Here is a 17,590-nt window from a genome sequence, read left to right on the forward strand (position 1 = left end):
TACAATCATGTAGTTATGCTTCTACCTCCGAAAGGATGTCAAATTATGCTCCAAATTTTCAACAACCAAATAATGCCAATAATTATGCCGGCATAATCCGCCGGTGCCTAACATGGACCCCGTAAGGGCTGGAAGGACTCCGCAAAGTGTGACTTGTTGGCTGTTGGCGTTCCTTTGGAGCAGCTTGGTGACATCGTCTCAGATCGACAGGGATGGCGGGTCACCTGCCGTGACGCTGTCGACGCTATTGTCCAGTCCCGCATGGAGCCTGTGGCGAAGCCCCTCATCTGTGAGCGAGATTCAAAAGGAATCTTGGAGAGATGACTTAGCTGGCTGTCGAGCCGCTCCAAACCCTCTGAAATCCCAAGATTGCAAGACTCTGGTGTGACTTGGAAATGGTCCCACTTATGGGCGTGGGTAGGGACAAGAGAGACGTTATCCGTCCTAGGATCCAACTGCATATACCCGTGCCCACGAGCAGTGAACGATCGGCTGTAAACTTTGCAGGTGACTGTTGTTTGTACTCCACTTATGGCACCACAAGCACGAGAGGCATGCATAATCCCAGCAGGGATGTCCTGTAGCGACCGGCCATTGCGATGAATGAGAGACCCAAGATACCGGAACTCCGAAACACACTCGATGGCCATGCCAGCTAGCTCGATTGGAGTGCAGTCCCCAGGCGAAACATGCCTGCCCACAACCAAAAACTGTGTCTTGGTAGTACAGTAGTGCTTACTGTCAGGCCAGACTCAGCTACGGTCGTATCAAACAACGTAAGTGCAGTGGCGACCGGATCCGTCCGGGGTAGGCTTGCGGTAAAGGTTACTGTCACCATCATAATGCCGGAACTAAAAACCAACGCCGGGGTACATCTCGGACTCGTCGCTGCCACACAGTCACCACCGTCCACATGAAAATGTTAAACAGCACAGGTGCTATGGTGGACCCCTGGCGGAGACCATTCGTTATGCGGATAGGGTCAGTTGACGTGTTATCTACCCGAACCACCGCCGATATGTCAGTGTGAAAGGAATGGATAAAGGCAAGCATGGGAGCAGGGATACCCGCTCTGGATAGGCAATCCCGGGGCACGGAATCATAGGCTTTCCTGAGATCTATAAATACAAAGAAGCCTTTGCAGTCGTGCTCAATGGTCTTCTTGAGGAACTGCCGAATGCTGAAAACCATATCTGCGCCAGATCGGCCACGCCTGAAGCCACACTGAGATTCTGGGAAAAAATCCGCAGCCACGGACGGAGGACTGAAGACGAGTCTGGATGACGCCTGCCAGAACCTTGCCCACAACATCCAGCAGTGAGATACCCCGCCAATGATCACAGCGAGATAAATCCCCTTTCTTTAGGACGGAGACCAACCACTCCTGCGGGACCACCCCAGCACGCCACACATCGCCAAACAGCTTCACAAGCCTGGCGGTGAGGTCAGGACTACCAGTGTTCAACATCTCAGGGAGGATGCCAGAGGCTCCGGCTGACTTGCCGTTCTGTAGCCGGGATATAGCACGGCTGACTTCACGAAAAGTCGGTGCCTCAGAAAGATGGTCAGCCTCCTGTCGCTGCGGAATATCCTCCTGGGCATTGCGGTTCCATAAACTTGAGAACACTGTCAAAGTGTCTTCCCCGGCACACCGTTTCGACTGTTCACACACCCAACTTAATCCGGCAGAACATTCCCGTTTTCAAATTCTTCCACCTTGGCCAGCGTTTTGGTTTTCTTCCGTTTTGGTGTACAACTTTTACGTTTTTGCTCCGCGTACCGTGTAAATGACCCACGCATCCGAAAGGATTTTGTTGCGTTTTCACCCCCAGCGCTGTCGTGTTAACGCAGCCTGAAACGTCGTATAGTGAGAGCAGTCGCGGCTCTGGCCACTACAAAACCAGTCGTTATGGCACCGATTCCGATCATCTAGCAATGGCGCACACACACACACACACACACACACAGCTGAATTGGAATGCTAGGAGACTACACTCCCACTGAAAGACAATCTCCAGATTGGTACAGAAATATTTTTATTCAATTGGGGAGAAACACTTCTCAGCTCTCTTTAACACATTGGTCAGGACATAGTCGTCCAACATACGCCATGTTGATTACCTTCGTTTTCTCCGTTTCCACATTCTTGCCAGTTAGGTGGTTAGGTAAACTTCTACCTAGCTCCTTGTATGCCAGATTGATGCCTTGTACACGTTGTCTGAATCAACATCAGCATAGATGGGCACAGTGAGAATTAGACCACACAATGGTAGTATCCGGACCACCGTTCACCCCGTCGGCAACAGAACAGAGATATTTAAGAGTTGTTGCGGAAAAGAACCCGGGCACTGCACAAAGCGGGGCACTTGCCATGATTAATCACACCATCATAATCAACCTTCGGACACCACACACTGACACATGCAGCAGGATACTCTTCTTCAATTCAGTGAGTTGTCACCGGCATCGATTTCGACACAAAACCAGGAGCTTTGCACTTCATTTCAACCGTACAACATTGCAACAAATGTATGGGTGACTACTGCTCTGCCCAACTGCAGCATGTCCTCGACAACCATCGGCAGCTGATAACTTCTGCCACGCCACTTCGACGTGTCGTTTTCGACCACATGTGAAGAAATCAGAAGTAATCGATAGTGATACTGGTAACTTTAAACACAGAATGTATTGTGCTGTTGTAAGTCGTATTTTTAAAGGTAATTGGCTAGGCATACCGTTCTCGGTCAGTGAGAAATTTCCGCCTCTGCTTCCATTCGTTCGACTTCTTGTAAGAAGAAAGTCTTCTCTGAAACATGCATGATGCCCAAGCATGTACACACACACACACACACACACACACACACACACACACACACACACACACACACACACACACACACACACACACACCTTGAAACCTTGAAACTGCCACCTAAAGGTGATGCAGTGCCTCAAAGAGGCAAGGAGGGCAGAGTTACTTCTTGCATTTGTGTTGAGCCAGGTACTGGAGACGTGTGGACTTCCGAGAGCAGGTCGGGCATGGGATGGTGCGGCGCTCGGAGCCAGAGCTGCATGTTCTGCGGTTGCAGTTGCAGTTGTGCCGGCGGTGCCCAGCTTTGCTCCGGAAACAGCGGCCACAGGTGTGGCAGTTGTAATGACATTGGCTGCAATCAGGTGGGCGAGGTGCAACAATCTCTGGAACTGGAGCGTCACCAAGACTGGGAGAGCAGCTGGTCACAGCAAATCCACCTCGGCTAGCAAACCAACGATGGCACGTTTCGCACAACACAGCACCGGCCTGTTCATGGATCGGCTTCAGTCGCTCTTCCCTGCATTTGTGCCGCCGAAGTCCGCTTTCACTGGCGAAGAGTCGCTCACAGATCGCACAACACACTGACTTGGCTGTCGTTTCAAGGCGTAAGCGCCGTGCAACAATAGCATCCGAGATGGACTGGATCCACTCGCCACGTTCAGCTGCGAGGTCGTACCACTACACACACACACACATATACACACACTTATATACTTGTACTTGTTGCTTACTGCCAAAACTGGTCACGTGGGTCTCCCTGGGAGAGGGGAGAGAGACTCAAACGAATCTTGGAAAGATGACTCAACTGACTATTGAACCGCCCAACGACCGACACCCCTGAAATCCCCAAAACTCTGGGTGGACTTGAAAATGATCCCACTTATGGGCTCACCACACCTCAGTAAGAGGGTGAGGACAAGGTGCAGAAAAAGGAGTGATGACATCAGGGTATCCGTTCTGGGATCCAACTGCAGTTGCCGCTGCCCCCAGTGAAGGTAATTCTTGCTACTAGTGTGGGTGGCTAAAGCAGAGTGGATCTGAGATAAGCTTCACTAGCACCATTGATTACACAAGAGTAAATCTAGCCAGAAGCAGTCCATGGTTAACAGGTATGTATACTTAAAATAGAAAGTATAGGAACCCTGGAACCAACCAAGGTGGCATGTACAACATTACACCTTCAAGCAGCCGAGCCCGTTGGCAACAGACCCAACACAATCAGGCATAAGTGTACCCACCCACCGAACTAGCTGGCACACACACACACACCGTGTACCATATACGCCCGTCGCAAGAGAAGCACGCAAATCTGCTAATGCACTGGATGTGCACCCATAGATTTTCTCTTATAGCAACGATAGCGGACAAGACCTGAATGAGACAGATCAAGACTGCAGTCCATTCATTGGAAACTGGCACCCTAACTTTTTGGTGTCTCCTACACATAGTTGTAGATATCGTGACAATAACAGTATATCCTGTATTGTGTGACCCGTGCAATTACTCCTGACCACATTTGAGGCCAGAAAAGTCCAAGAACAGGGAAATAGAAATTCGGCCAGGTTTTACAAAAGTGGGACAGGTATGCCATGGCAAAATGTATGGAGAAGCAGATCCAAAACCCAGATTTTTGAGATTTTAAAAAGTTGGTTTTTGATCCTCAATTCGGCCCAAATCGGACTTTCAAAAGCCAGCGGGACAGTTTCCGATGAATGAACTGTAGCGCCAGATAACTGTCCAATCCACACAACCTGCGAAGCCATGTGAATCGACCACCAATGCACACCTGGTCTACAACACACGGAGCACATTGCATAAAACGGCCAAGACAGTTACCTATGCACACCCTACACCTGCTGGGGTAGCCAGTAATCGACAGCACGCTGCTTTGATAGAAGCAGATACTAGATGCACTGGTACGTTGAAGTGAACTTGGAGTTACTTTACCAACCAGCCTCGGCTGTTGAATACTGGGAACCCAGAGCCAACAGACATACCAACAACCTCAGCCATAAAAGCTATAATTATAGTAGCGGCACACTGGATTGTGGACCCAAAACTAGTCCCACTTCCAAATGCTTCGGTAAGAAGGTAGCCTTCTGACAGGTTGAAACACACACACACACACACACACACACACACACACACACACACACGCACGCACACACACACACACACACACACACACCATTGACCATTTGACGCCGTTCGCCAAAGGCAATGATAGCGATGCTACAGCAGAAGCCATAGCAACTTGTGCTGGGATCGCAGCATTTAACAGCTTGCAAGGCTGAAGAATTGACCCCCTCTATTCAGCCTGGTCTACACCACACAGCTATGAAGTGGCTTTTTCTGGCCAGTGAATCCCTACTTTTTTTTCTTTTTCATTTTTTCCCCGCACACACATCACACCACATGCTCCGGCATGCACTGGCTGTTGGTAATCACCCAGCAGAATGAAAGAAAAGGCAGGAGGAGTCTGAGAAAGAGAAGAAAGACGTGTGTGACCACACACACACACACACACACACACATATACACGCGCGCATGCACGCACACACGCATGCACACACGCAAACATGCACGCACGCACACACAAAACACACATACACACACAAATGTTCAGTATTCCTGAAACCCCTAGCCAGTCTGGTTGCGGAAAGGAATGCTGATCTGCACTGTTCCGCTGTGAGGAATCACCTGCGTTGTCTTGTTATTCCATTGTTGTTCTTACTTTCTACTGATTGTAATGAAAAGAAGTGGTAGTAGAAGTAGTGGGCGTGTGTAAGCGTGTGCATACTTATGCGTGTGTATGTGTGCGGGTGCATGTGTGCGGGTGTGTGTGTGTGTGTGTGTGTGTGTGTGTGTGTGTGTGTACCTTGTCGGACGGTGATGTTCTGTCGGAGGTGCCTCACAGATGTTCGTACCAGGAAGCAAAGGAAAGCCAAGAAGCCCATCAGAATCCGCTAACAGCCCAGGATCTGGCGCCGTAGCACATAGATTGATTCTTCCTTATCTTCGTTTTGATTGCTTTGCATTGTGTTACGTAAGTTCTCCTATGCATCACCATTTTCACCAGGCACAGTACCCCACAAAATAGGTCCACCCCCTTGACAATTGCATTCCTAAATGTTTGCAGTCTGCGACACAAGACACATAAGTTAAGGCACTCTTAGATAGCTCCCAGATTGACGTGATTGGCCTTGCGGAGACATGGCTGGATGAGACTGTCAGTAATGGAGGACTAGTCATTCCAGATTACTCCCTCGTGAGACTTGACCATGAGCGCCCAGGAGGCGGCGTGGCATTCTACTATCGCTCATCGCTTGCTCTCCAACCTTGGCTGGACCTTGCGCAGGATGGCCTGGAAGCTCTTTGGTTGCAGACAACGAATTCTGGGACAGCCCACCATGTATTTGCTTGCGTGAACCGCTCACCAACTGAGCCCATCAGCTTTTGGACCCGATTAGAGAGAGCGCTTGACGGCGCCTCACGCATAGCCCCATCCATAACTCTCCTCGGCGATTTCAGCACGAATGCCAGACCGCCTGGTCTTGAGACCAGCAGGACACACTATCAAACTCGCCATCTATTTGACTTGGCAGGTGCATACAGTCTGGCAAACCACGTGGACAGTGCTACGCGCGTGACGCCCGACTGCCCCCAAGGTACCGTAATCGACCTAATCCTAGCCCGTCCCGAAACATCAGCAATGTGCCATGTCATTCAGTGCACGATCAGTGACCACCTAGCAGTTCTTGCCAAGCTGGACATTTCCCTGCCCAAGCAGTCGACCAGTAAGCCGGCTATATCCACCCGAAACTCCGCAACATCAATATAAACGCCTTCCAAAATGCCCTTACTGCTGCAAACGTTTAAGCTTTTCCTGCTCAGGCTAACGTGGATGAAATGTGGCAAGACTGGTACTCAAAGTTAATAACTGTTCTGGATCGCCATGCTCCATTCACTTGAAAGCAAAGCCGGAAACCCCCAAGCGAACCACCGTGGTCGGACAGAGAGCTGTATCAGCTCACTATGCGGAAGAACAGGCTGCACAAGCGTTGGCTATCGGACAAAACTTGCCAGCAGACCAACTCAGCATTCAAACAGACCCGGTCCGCTGCATCAAATGTCTACAGGCGTAAACGGAATGAGTTCTTGAAACAAGTGCGCGGAGAACACGGGAAACCCCCGTCATCTATGGTCCGTCATAAACTTCGTTACCGGTCGAAAGAGGACACATCAGGAGCCATCGTGTGGTGTGGAGGCGATTAGACTACCGTGAATCCCGTCAAACCGTGAGTGCCGATAAACCGTGAAGGACATTCACACTACCGATCAACTCTCGTTACCGGTACGTAAGTTTTGCACCTCTCACCGCGGCACTGAGAAAGGATATTCCCTTCTTCCCAGCCTGAGCACTCTTTTTACTGCCGGAAAAGGTTTACTGCCGCAGCAGCCGCGGCAGTAAGACTTTTCCGCCGGTAGCGTGCCAGTAACGTCACATGATCAAATCACCTTGGAAACTTATTCCGTCACTTTTATCGGTAGTCTGAACGCGCCCTTACATCTGTTTTCGAGACTGCCATCATGGACATAACGCGGCCATCCGAACTATTCCTGCCTGCGGGACCCCCTGCAGAGCATTCCTTAGTGTCCTTTCCACCCGTCACAGTGGGTGCTGTGGAGCGCTTGCTGCAGAAAGTCAACCCGGCCAAAGCTACTGGAAGTGATGGAATCCCGGGTCTCCTATTCAAGTATTGTGCTGATATATTAGCTTCATCTCTTACCACATTATTTAATGCATCCTTATCCAGCGGCGAAGTTCCACAGCAGTTCAAATTAGCTCACGTTGCTCCGCTCCACAAGGCTGGCGATCCCTTTGTTCCCAAAAATATCTGACCGGCATCACTGCTACCAATACTGTCCAAGATACTTGAGAAGGTCGTGCAGAAATCGTTGGTGAAACATGTCGCACGGATGAACATCTTGCCAGTGACCCAATTTGCGTTCCGTCATGGGCACTCTACGGAAGATGCTCCTGCCCTGCTATCTGACAGAGTCAACACTGGGCGAGATGACGGTCTAGTTGTGGCAACCTGCCTACTAGATATGTGGAAAGCCTTCGATAAAGTCAAACACAGCATTCTTATCCAGGATCTTTTTGACATTGGCGTTACTGGAGGAGCACTGACTTGGTTCAAACAATACCTGTCAAGTCGCCAACAGCAAGTGCGCACTGGTACCGGACTCGGCAGGGTTGTTACATGCACCTGCGGTGTTCCGCAGCATTCGGTCCTGGGGCCGCTGCTCTTCAGCATATACACTAGAGATGTACCGACTGTTGCCTCCCCGACTATGTCAATCCAGTTTGCAGATGATATAGCCTTAACTTCTAGCCGCCTCAGCACTGACCTCGTTTCGTCTGATCTCACAGCATCCTTCTCTAGCCTAGCTCGCTGGCCAGCCTCCCGTGGTCTCATCCTCAACGCCACCAAGAGTCAGCTCCTTGTCTTTGCAGGATCCCATGCCCAGAGCCCCAACATTGTGGTAAAGTGCGATGACACGCCCGTGCCAAGCTTCACCAGTGCCCGCTACCTTGGCGTCATCTTGGATGTACGCATGTCATGGCAGCCCCAGGTCGATGCGATCATCATGAAAGCTAATAAGAAAATTGGAAGTCTGTGGCGGACACGGAAGTCACTAACACTGGCTATCCGTGTTCTTCAAGGCAGCTATCATGCCGGATCTACCGTATGGGTCAGTTGCGTTTAGCCCAGGACTCACTCAGGCCCAGACCGATCGGCTCCAAGTAGCACAAAACCGTGGGGCAAGAGCAGTTTAGGGCCGGCCAGGGTGCTCCCATGCCAGTGATCTCCTGGAACGCATGCAGGTGTTCAGGACTGGAGAAGTACATTGGCAGAAGGTTCTGATCTTCGTCTGGCGGTGCATACACGCAAGTGTGAGTCCATCCCTCCAAGATATCGTAGGACGCGCCTGGATCTTGCCCTTGGGCTCCGTCTGCCAGGTACATGAACCCGCACCAGACAATCTCGCCCTGCCTCCTAAGGTAGAGCCCTTTGGAACGTCCTACCGGATGCAGTCAGAGCACTGTCGTCTCTTGGTGTGCAATTTTTGGAAGATGAAGGATACACGTATACTCGAATATTCGATCGGAGAAAATTAGAGTATTCGAACTCGGGATCTCAGAGCCAACTTTCACCCCTAATTATTTGCCATGGCGACCCCCGTAAGTCCGTAACTGGCAGGGCAGAGCTGAACCCTCCCGATGTTAGTAGCAAGTTCTCTCGTTAGCGGTTAGTACTTAGTTTTAAGAGTGTCTTATTAGGCGGTTCACAGAACTGTCATTCGCTGGCCTACTTGTAGTTTTGATAACGCTTCGCTCTTCATTGAGATGTCTACCATTCTCTCTTCTTTCTCATTATTTTCTCCCCAACTCTCCTTCCCTGTAACATAATATTAACATATTCACTGCCTTGTCATTAAGCATGTGTGCTCGTTTGGTTTAGCGAATTCAAATAAAGTATACAAACAAACAAACAAACTATGGCAATGCTCACCACGCTGCCATCGCCACCGCCAACCGCCATGCTGGCGGCCATTAACGGCATGGTAACGGAGGTGCCGCTCGTCGCCGATGCAGTCATGCTGGGTTGTGGCATGCTGCTAGGATGCATTCCACCCCCTAGAGAACACACACACACGTACACACACACACACACGTACACACACACACACGTACACACACCAACACACACATAACTGTATTATCTCCACTATGAGCCCAGCGCTTATGTCTTTTCAACCAGTCTGGACCCTGGGCTTATATTGGAGACTGGGATTCTACTAGAGTCTGGGCTTATAAGTTTTTAACCACCTGGTACATGTTCATTGCTTATCATTTTTCATTATATCAGTATCAGAAAGTTTCCCAGCAGGTACCAGGACTGCAGTTTTGTGCTTCCTGGTACACTGAGTCTGCACTTTAGACCTCGGGGATCACAGACTTTTACCACAGCATGTGTTTATGTGATACTGTGTGACGTCAAACATGCATGGACATGATCCATACGGTTCTCCATTATAAGCCCTGCGCTTATATTGGTGACTGCGCTTGTATATCTTCGAAGCCCTCTTGGAGTGCGCTTATCGATAGAGACTGGGCTTTTGCAAGAGACTGCGCTTGTAATAGAGAATATACGGTATTGGAGAATAGCAAAGAGAATCAGACTAACGCTTCCATAAGTCTTCACCAGCTGGTAAAGTTGTAGAAGTAGCAGCAGCAGCAGCAGCAGCAGCAGAAAAAATAGTGGCTACCATACTCTACGCCTAAGCACTAGGGTCCAGGGACGACTGTAATTCCGGCATTATATTGGTCATCATGGAATTGTAGCGGCCTGACTCCCGTCTACTACAGGGGATAATTCGGGCATTATATTGGTCATTATGGGATTGTAGCGGCCTGACTCCCGTCTACTACAGGGGATAATTCCGGCATTATATTGGTCATTATGGGATTGTAGCGGCCTGACTCCCGTCTACTACAGGGGATAATTCTGGCATTATATTGGTCATTATGGGATTGTAGCGGCCTGACTCCCGTCTACTACAGGGGATAATTCCGGCATTATATTGGTCATTATGGGATTGTAGCGGCCTGACTCCCGTCTACTATGTCATACTACATAATAAGTATGTGCAAGAAAATAAAACATTCTCTTTGGCCTCAACTTCTTTCTTGTCCGGTTGGCCATTGTAGCCGTCGTCTAGGGCCCGACATAAAACCCCTAAAGGACTATCCGCTTTTGCGGAGTACAGCCAAACAGGCTCGAAAAGAACTAGAATTACTCATGGATTCAGCACCAAGTCGTTATAAGCACTCTGCAGCAGCGCGTGTCTGAGTGTCCCGGTGATGAAACTCGTACAGTTAGATGTGGACAGCTGTACTCCCAAGACAGCAGTGACTGATTCAAGTGCTATCAACAAAGAAGAGTATTCTTGTCAATGTTGCCACCCACAAGAGAAGCACCTCAACACAAGAGAAGCACCATCAGTACTTGTACTTCGTAATATAATTTCACAATTTCCACACAGTCAGCTTGAGCACACCAGCATACCAGCAGCATTCCTACGGCCGGCTACGCCGTGTCAAAATCATATCCCACCACAACCCTGGACAACAGCAGCATACATCAAACTGCCTTACTTCCTGTGCCACCCGGATAAGACTGTTCTGTGCCGCCGTAGTAAAGAGTGCCAGTGGCACCCATTCCCGGTAGCATGTCGTCACCCAATATCTGTACAGACTACCAAAAGTGGAACAGGGAAAAAGAAGAAAGAAAGAAAAAAAGGTGGTGGATTTCCAGACAACCTTGATATTCTGGTCCTGCGGAGAGACGTGACATGTGAAGTATCTCTAGCTTCAGACACATCATCCTCGGGGCAGGGAGCTCTTGTTCCGATGCATCGGTTTTGTTGTGGTTCCGTTGTTGTACCCGATTCGTTCCAGGACCGGTTATCCCTATGCATTCCCGTACTGTGTACATATAGTAAATTTTATGGATCTTGGTTGTGCATCTTTATCTTTCCTGGTTCTATCATCAGACAACTCTGCAGCTCGGGGATCAACGAATTTGTCTTTCCTTGTTCTATGTGAACGAGAGAGCGTGGAAGCTCAGGGCCCTACGCTATGCTTTTTTGCCTTGATGACCAAGACAAAAAAAGCATAGGGATGTTATAAATTCATGTAAGTTTCTACTTTTTGTTTTTAGACTATTTTTTTCAGGCATTACCTGGGGTTCGAACCCGCACTATCGCCCTACATGCATTCCCCCATACACTTCGCATTCATACTCATTCTTCCAAGTTGCTTCACGTTATGATCTTGCGTTTAATGGCCCTATTTGAATATTGTGGCCAGCTGTATGTGGCCAGCTGTGTTTGATGGTACAGTACGGGACAGATACGGGATAGCGCCAGGCGTGACACAAACACACAAACACACACACAAACAAACAAACACCAAATTAAAGCTGTGTGGACCCTGGCTAGCGCTCTTCTGCATAGCTACGGGAATAAACTCTAGTTGTTGTCTCGGACTTATGGAGTGAAGTTGATCTAAGGAGTGCAGGAACTAACTTGATGTTCACTCAGGAACATTATAGGTTTTGGTATGCTCTATCACTGGATCACAGTGCTGCTCAGTGCTGCTTGTAGTACTTGTCTTCACATGGTATCCCATGTACACAATGGAAGCAACCAGTGGACCAAAGAGACCAGCCGATTTTAACACTCCAAGTAATCCCGTCCAGCGAGCTTTGGCACAGGATAAAGCAACCAACTCGCCCGCCTTTCCACACATCCGACATAGCGGGCTTCCGCCCTGATGACAGATTTGGGCATGGAGCAGATAAGGAGCCAAAGCCTGGTCTTGTGCCGCAATGTTCAGGCTTCCTGTGGTCTTCTCGAGACCAGCCCTTTGTCAGACAAGACCAGGTGTTCTCGTTGGTCAGTTGTTCTGTTTGCCAGAAAAACCTTCCATGAAAGGATTTCTGGGTCCACACCAGGAGGTGTTGTTCTTGAAGCTCACACTTCACCACCTGTGAGAAGTCCGGTGCGACATGCACATGTAGCCACAGAATTGGCGCAGCCACCTTCAGGAGCTCATCGTCACACTGAAACACATTGTGCCGCATATTGCTTTCTCCATGGTGACAACATGACATTTTTAAACACGTCTTCCCTTCTTGCGACTGACGTAGTGCGTGTGTGTATGTGTGGTGTGTGTGTGTGTGTGTGTGTGTGTGTGTGTGTGTGTTACTCACACTGCTCTGGTGTCCCGGCAGTGCCTTCACCGATGATCCAGAGTAAGATGTGTGACCATGCTGCATCGGTGTGTTGCCAGGGCGATAGTACGGAGAGCTCTTATAAGCGTATACCGCTGTGCCACTCGGTCCACTGAGGGAGGATGCCGTTGGCGTGTTACCATACTGGTATACTTGACTGCTGCCAGTCGTTGCCGTCGGTAGCGGAGGTTGATGCGACTTTTCCTGTTGTTCTTGCTGCTGCTGTTGTTGCGGCTGCTGCTGCTGTTGCTGCATCATTGCCATCGAGAATGCAGTGGATCCATGTGTCTGCTTCAAGGAGCGCACATCATCAGCAATATCACGAAGAAATTATAGTATACACTGCCAGTCCTCGTCAATGACACGGCAAAAGAGCATATGTGTGTGATTCAGAAACCCCGAAAAGGGAAAGGATTTTCACTTGCACAAGAGCGCTGCTACTGTAGCCCAGTATTCCAAACATGCCAACATGCCTAGCTAAAGTCACCATTGACAAACATCTACAAATTCTGCTCAATCCAAGCAGCACATCCATCCAAGTTCTTTAACGCTGAAAGACGGAATCAATGCAAGATCTGTTCATATGCACATAGCACCTAATGGGTAGGGCACTGTCCCGGAAAGACAGGGGTGCTGGGTTCGAATCCCGCTTGTGGATCCTTCTTTTGCAACAGTTTGAACAATGAATCCAATACTGGATCAAGGTTAGGGTCCGGCGGATTCTGCCGGCAGAAAAACTTGCAGAATTCGGTACTTTTTCTGGTAAGTTTCATTCATGTTTGGTACCGTAAAAGCCCGTGTATACGCCCACTCGAAATTACGCCCACCCTCCGTGTACACGCCCAGTCAGGGGAAGTCAACAATTTTGTTTCAAAATAGCGCCCAAGCCCATGTACACGCCCAGGTATGCCGGACACACCAGTACATGTACAGGTACTGATACCCAATACTTACTACTATCCCTATTCCAAGTATACGCCCGGTTCCAAAATAACGCCCGTGCCCTTGTATACGCCCAGGAAATCGAAGCTGCTATTCTATACGCCTGGGGGTCTATACACGGGCTTTTACGGTATGTGGATAAAGAAATGGAGCAGAATTCGAGGAATTGCCCGCCATAAGGTTTGTGTGGTTCTGCCAATTTCACTGCTTTTCGAGCAGAATCTGCCACCTTTTCGTGCATAATTCGCCGGTCCCTAATCAAGGTTGTTTGCTGAACTGACAATTACCCGTCTGGACTAGCTTAGGGAATGTCCCTGAACGTGTGCAACAGTTACTGTTGAGTCTCCTTTTGTCATTAAACACTCATTCAAGAAATACAAAGTCATCCACAGTATTATTAATAGTAGTAGCATGACTAGTTATACTTTAAGTCAAAATAGTTTTCACCGTCAATAGAAGATCGGCCATGGCCGAGAATTTGGTGAATAACGGTTACAGTCCTTTTAGAATAATATGCCCTGGCCCTGGTGAGCTCCAGTATGTGGCGATTTTTTCGCAATTTTATCAAACACGGTGCAGGGCTGCAAAATTTGAAATTTGAAAAGGGTCCAAAAAGGGTACCTGAACTGGGGTTCGAACCACAAAGTGCACTGTTGTAGGCGAGGAGGTCAAACGGCCTGGATTTTGATGGGTTTTCCCAATCCAGTGCTGTGGGGGCAAAACCTGGCCGAAATACTTTTTGTGTTAGGGTTTCCTTTTGGAGAAAAAGGCTTCAGCAACAATTGGAAGAAGATTCCAAAGGGGATTCGGGAAAAAACTCAAAGTTTGACCCATTTATGGTCAAAAGCTAGTAAAAGTCCATCTTTTTGTGAATGGACTGTTGTTTGCATTTTGTTCGAGTAACCACGCACCTCAAGAACAGAATACTGCATGATAGAGGTGGCTGCAGACGCAATTGTGGTGATGAAAATGGAGCATCTCTGGTGACCCGAGGTCTCGCCTTCAGCGACACTTCAGCACCAAAAAGTGGGGAGGAGAACGCACAGGGGGGAGTACATTTGTATAGAGGGTGAAAATGGAAAGATGATACATGTGATAGAGTAAAAACGGGGTAGCCAGGGTCAAGCAGAGAGGGTGTTCAGGGAGGGTTCAGAGGGCATCTGTGACTAAGTGCCAGTCTCGACTTCGGAGAGACTTGTAGGCGGCTTCCTTGAATGCCTGCTGCATGATTCCCTTTTGCATGAGAAGGTTGCGAAGCAGGGCAGATGAAGACGCGTACGCAGCAAAGAGACATCTTTAAGTGTTTGAGTTGAGGTAACTGTTGCAAAAGAAGGATCCAAGGGCGAGATTCAAACCCAGCACCCCTGTCTTTCTCGGGACAGTGCCCTAGCAATTATTCTACCAGAGAAAACACACACCCATGGGTCCTTCTTGCAACAAAAACTCACCGGTGTTAACATCGAGCCACTACCGCCGGTATCATAAGCGTACAGCGTTAAAGCAGCGGCAGAATTACTGCCGCTCATATAGGTGCCAACCAGAGCTTGACTGGGGTCCATGCTTGTCCAGGGAGGCCATTGCTGCTGTTGCTGCTGATGGTGTTGCTGGTGTGCTAGCTGTGGCTGCTCCCGGGCTTGCTCCCGGGATTCAGGTGATACTTGCAACCGCGCTGGTGGACCACCAGACCCCGCCGGTGGTCTCTACAAGGAACGGAGAGATCACCAATAACAGGATTCAACACAATAAATGAAGCGGGTTGCGCATTCACCATGCATATTTTTGCAAGAGTTAAATAACAGGATTAGGATGTTTTCAGAACAAATTCACCATGCACATAGGTCACACTTACCGTATCACTATTATCAGACATATCACAAAAATCACATAGGTCCTTGCAATGAAGGACGACACGACATCACAACTAGGAATTTCATGCCCAGCTGACAATCACAAGGTGACTAATATGATACAGGAAATGCCTGCAGCATCCCCTTTTATACGGTAACATAGTCCAGGATGGCGCTAGGCCTAAGCCGCAAAGTTACTAAGCGTGAACAGGTAGGTGAGAACTTAAGAGGAGGAGGGATCGGTGCTAGCTTGTGGATGCATTTGCTGGCCCACTGGGTACTAGTATTGTGTTACTCAAAAGTTCTAAAATTTGTGCAAAAATGGATGGTAATGTAGGAGGCGATGGCTACACAGCCAGGGAGTGCGAGAACAGGCTCACTATTGCCACTAGCTTAGGAGGTGCTGCATCACGTGATGATACTGAAGTTTGGTAGCTGCAGCAACTTGTTCACGTGGAAACATTTGGGGACAAGCTCTATCCTACTACGATATTTAGTCTGTTGTGCTCGCACCTCCCCCCTCCCCCCCCCCCCCTCCCCTGACTGTGGTACCTGCGCTCTCTCTTTTACTCTCCATTTTGCACCAATTTTAGCACTTGTGAGCAGTGAAAGATAGAGATCTGATTAACAGTAGCATGTGCTGCAGAGAGTTAAAATGTTTATTCATTATTCGTTCATCACTTCCACTAGCCTGCATCCAGTAGCAACTGACTTACTTCTGTGGCTTTCAGGTTCACCCATCGCTATGTCTTCCACGTTCTCTGGTCTGCTCAAAGTGTGAGGCCATACGTATGTACTTACAGCAATATGACGTAATTCCCGTGAATTTATCACAATAGCATCCTCTGCTAGTCAACAGTCGTTCTATTCCTTTTCCCTCATAAAGATATACTGCTAGCCGTATAAATCTCACGAAGCATAGACACCTGTTAGTGATGCGACTTTGGAATGAAGGTACGACGATAACAACAACTTGAGGGAGAGGCAACGGAAATGCGAAAAGAGGAGGGGAAGAGGAGAGCCAGATTCTCAATCTTGGTTTCTGCGACACCCCAATGCAGAGCAACGACTGCACGCTCGCTCTTACATGTACGTGCTTGCTCCATGACGTCGTAGTGTTACTCTAAGGTTTGACTAAAGCCTGGTTCACACTAGGCCGATTTTCCGGCCAACGCTCCCACATCGACTCCGACAAGGAATCGACCGACTGTGTCGGATGAGTCGGACTAGCTGTTCACACACAACGGTGAGCAATTATTTCGCTTGCACTTTACTAAAGTTGTAGGCTTGTCTGTTACACATGTACACGCTGTACACAGCCGCACTGGACCGTATACGCGTAGTAGACGCTAGACAACGGAAATGAAAATAATTAGTTTTACACGAGCTACAGACCAAAGGCAAAGGCGTGAAAAGGCTAAAATCTACTGTCGTGGACATGGAAATCCGGTTGCACGTCTAGCGGCCACAGGACGCTGGCCAATGCAGCCGTAGCATGAATGCGCTGCTAGCTGCCGGTGACTGCGGCGATTTTCTTGTCGTAGTTTTCGGCCAAGTATCGACTGGTCGATATTTAATTTAGCCGAAAAGCCAGCCGATTTTTACTAATTTTTAGTGCTGAAGCCTGGTTCACACTAGGCCGATTTTCCGGCCGATACTCAGACACCGACTCCGACACGGAGTCGGCCGACTGTGTCGGGTGAGTCGGACTCGAATTTTTGTAGTTGACGAGTGTGGTTGCGAGTTTTTTTACGTCTGACGTCTTGCTCCCCCAACCGGGAGCATGGCGTCCATTGACTTCGGAATTTTGGATAGTGAAGGCTTGGAGTCACTGGCAAAGGCCAATAACGTCAAGTGGGCCGGCCTGAGCCGGGTGCAATTGGTTGGCGCCCTGAGGGGAAAGTTGCAACCACTGGACGATCAGATCGACACACACAGGGTCACAAAGCAGGCAGGCGGATGTGAATGTACCAGTACTGATGCTACTGCGCTAACGAAGATGATGGTTGACCTGATGGAGACGGTCCGAAACCTGGTAGCAGAAGTTTTCGACCTACGAAAAATCTCTCTCGAAAAGGAGAAAAGAAAAGATGCCGCCATTGCAGAACTCAGGGAGGAGCTTC

General features: G+C 49.0%; 1 protein-coding gene across 9 annotated transcripts in view; it reads right to left on the minus strand.

Annotated features, from left to right (window-relative positions):
• Nucleotides 1-17,590, minus strand: part of LOC135814962 (protein twist-like) — a 112,597-nt gene that overhangs the window by 88,766 nt on the left and 6,241 nt on the right. For 6 of the 9 annotated variants that reach the window (XR_010553243.1, XR_010553241.1, XR_010553242.1 and 3 more), the window contains exons 4-5: nucleotides 15,069-15,320; nucleotides 12,658-12,969 (exon numbers count right to left, since the gene is read on the minus strand). Coding sequence is in view for 6 of the 9 variants with exons in the window: in XM_065328180.1 (XP_065184252.1) it covers nucleotides 12,658-12,969; nucleotides 15,069-15,320 (564 nt within the window). In the remaining 3 variants the exon portion in view is untranslated. Of the gene's footprint in view, nucleotides 1-2,121; nucleotides 2,219-2,735; nucleotides 2,807-2,837; nucleotides 3,491-9,393; nucleotides 9,519-11,039; nucleotides 11,140-12,657; nucleotides 12,970-15,068; nucleotides 15,321-17,590 lie in introns of those variants that run through there. The other 3 variants (XM_065328212.1, XM_065328205.1, XM_065328187.1) reach the window with 3 other exon arrangements.

The sequence above is a fragment of the Sycon ciliatum genome, chromosome 1 (assembly GCF_964019385.1).
Source record: "Sycon ciliatum chromosome 1, ocSycCili1.1, whole genome shotgun sequence".
Classification (NCBI taxonomy): domain Eukaryota; kingdom Metazoa; phylum Porifera; class Calcarea; order Leucosolenida; family Sycettidae; genus Sycon; species Sycon ciliatum.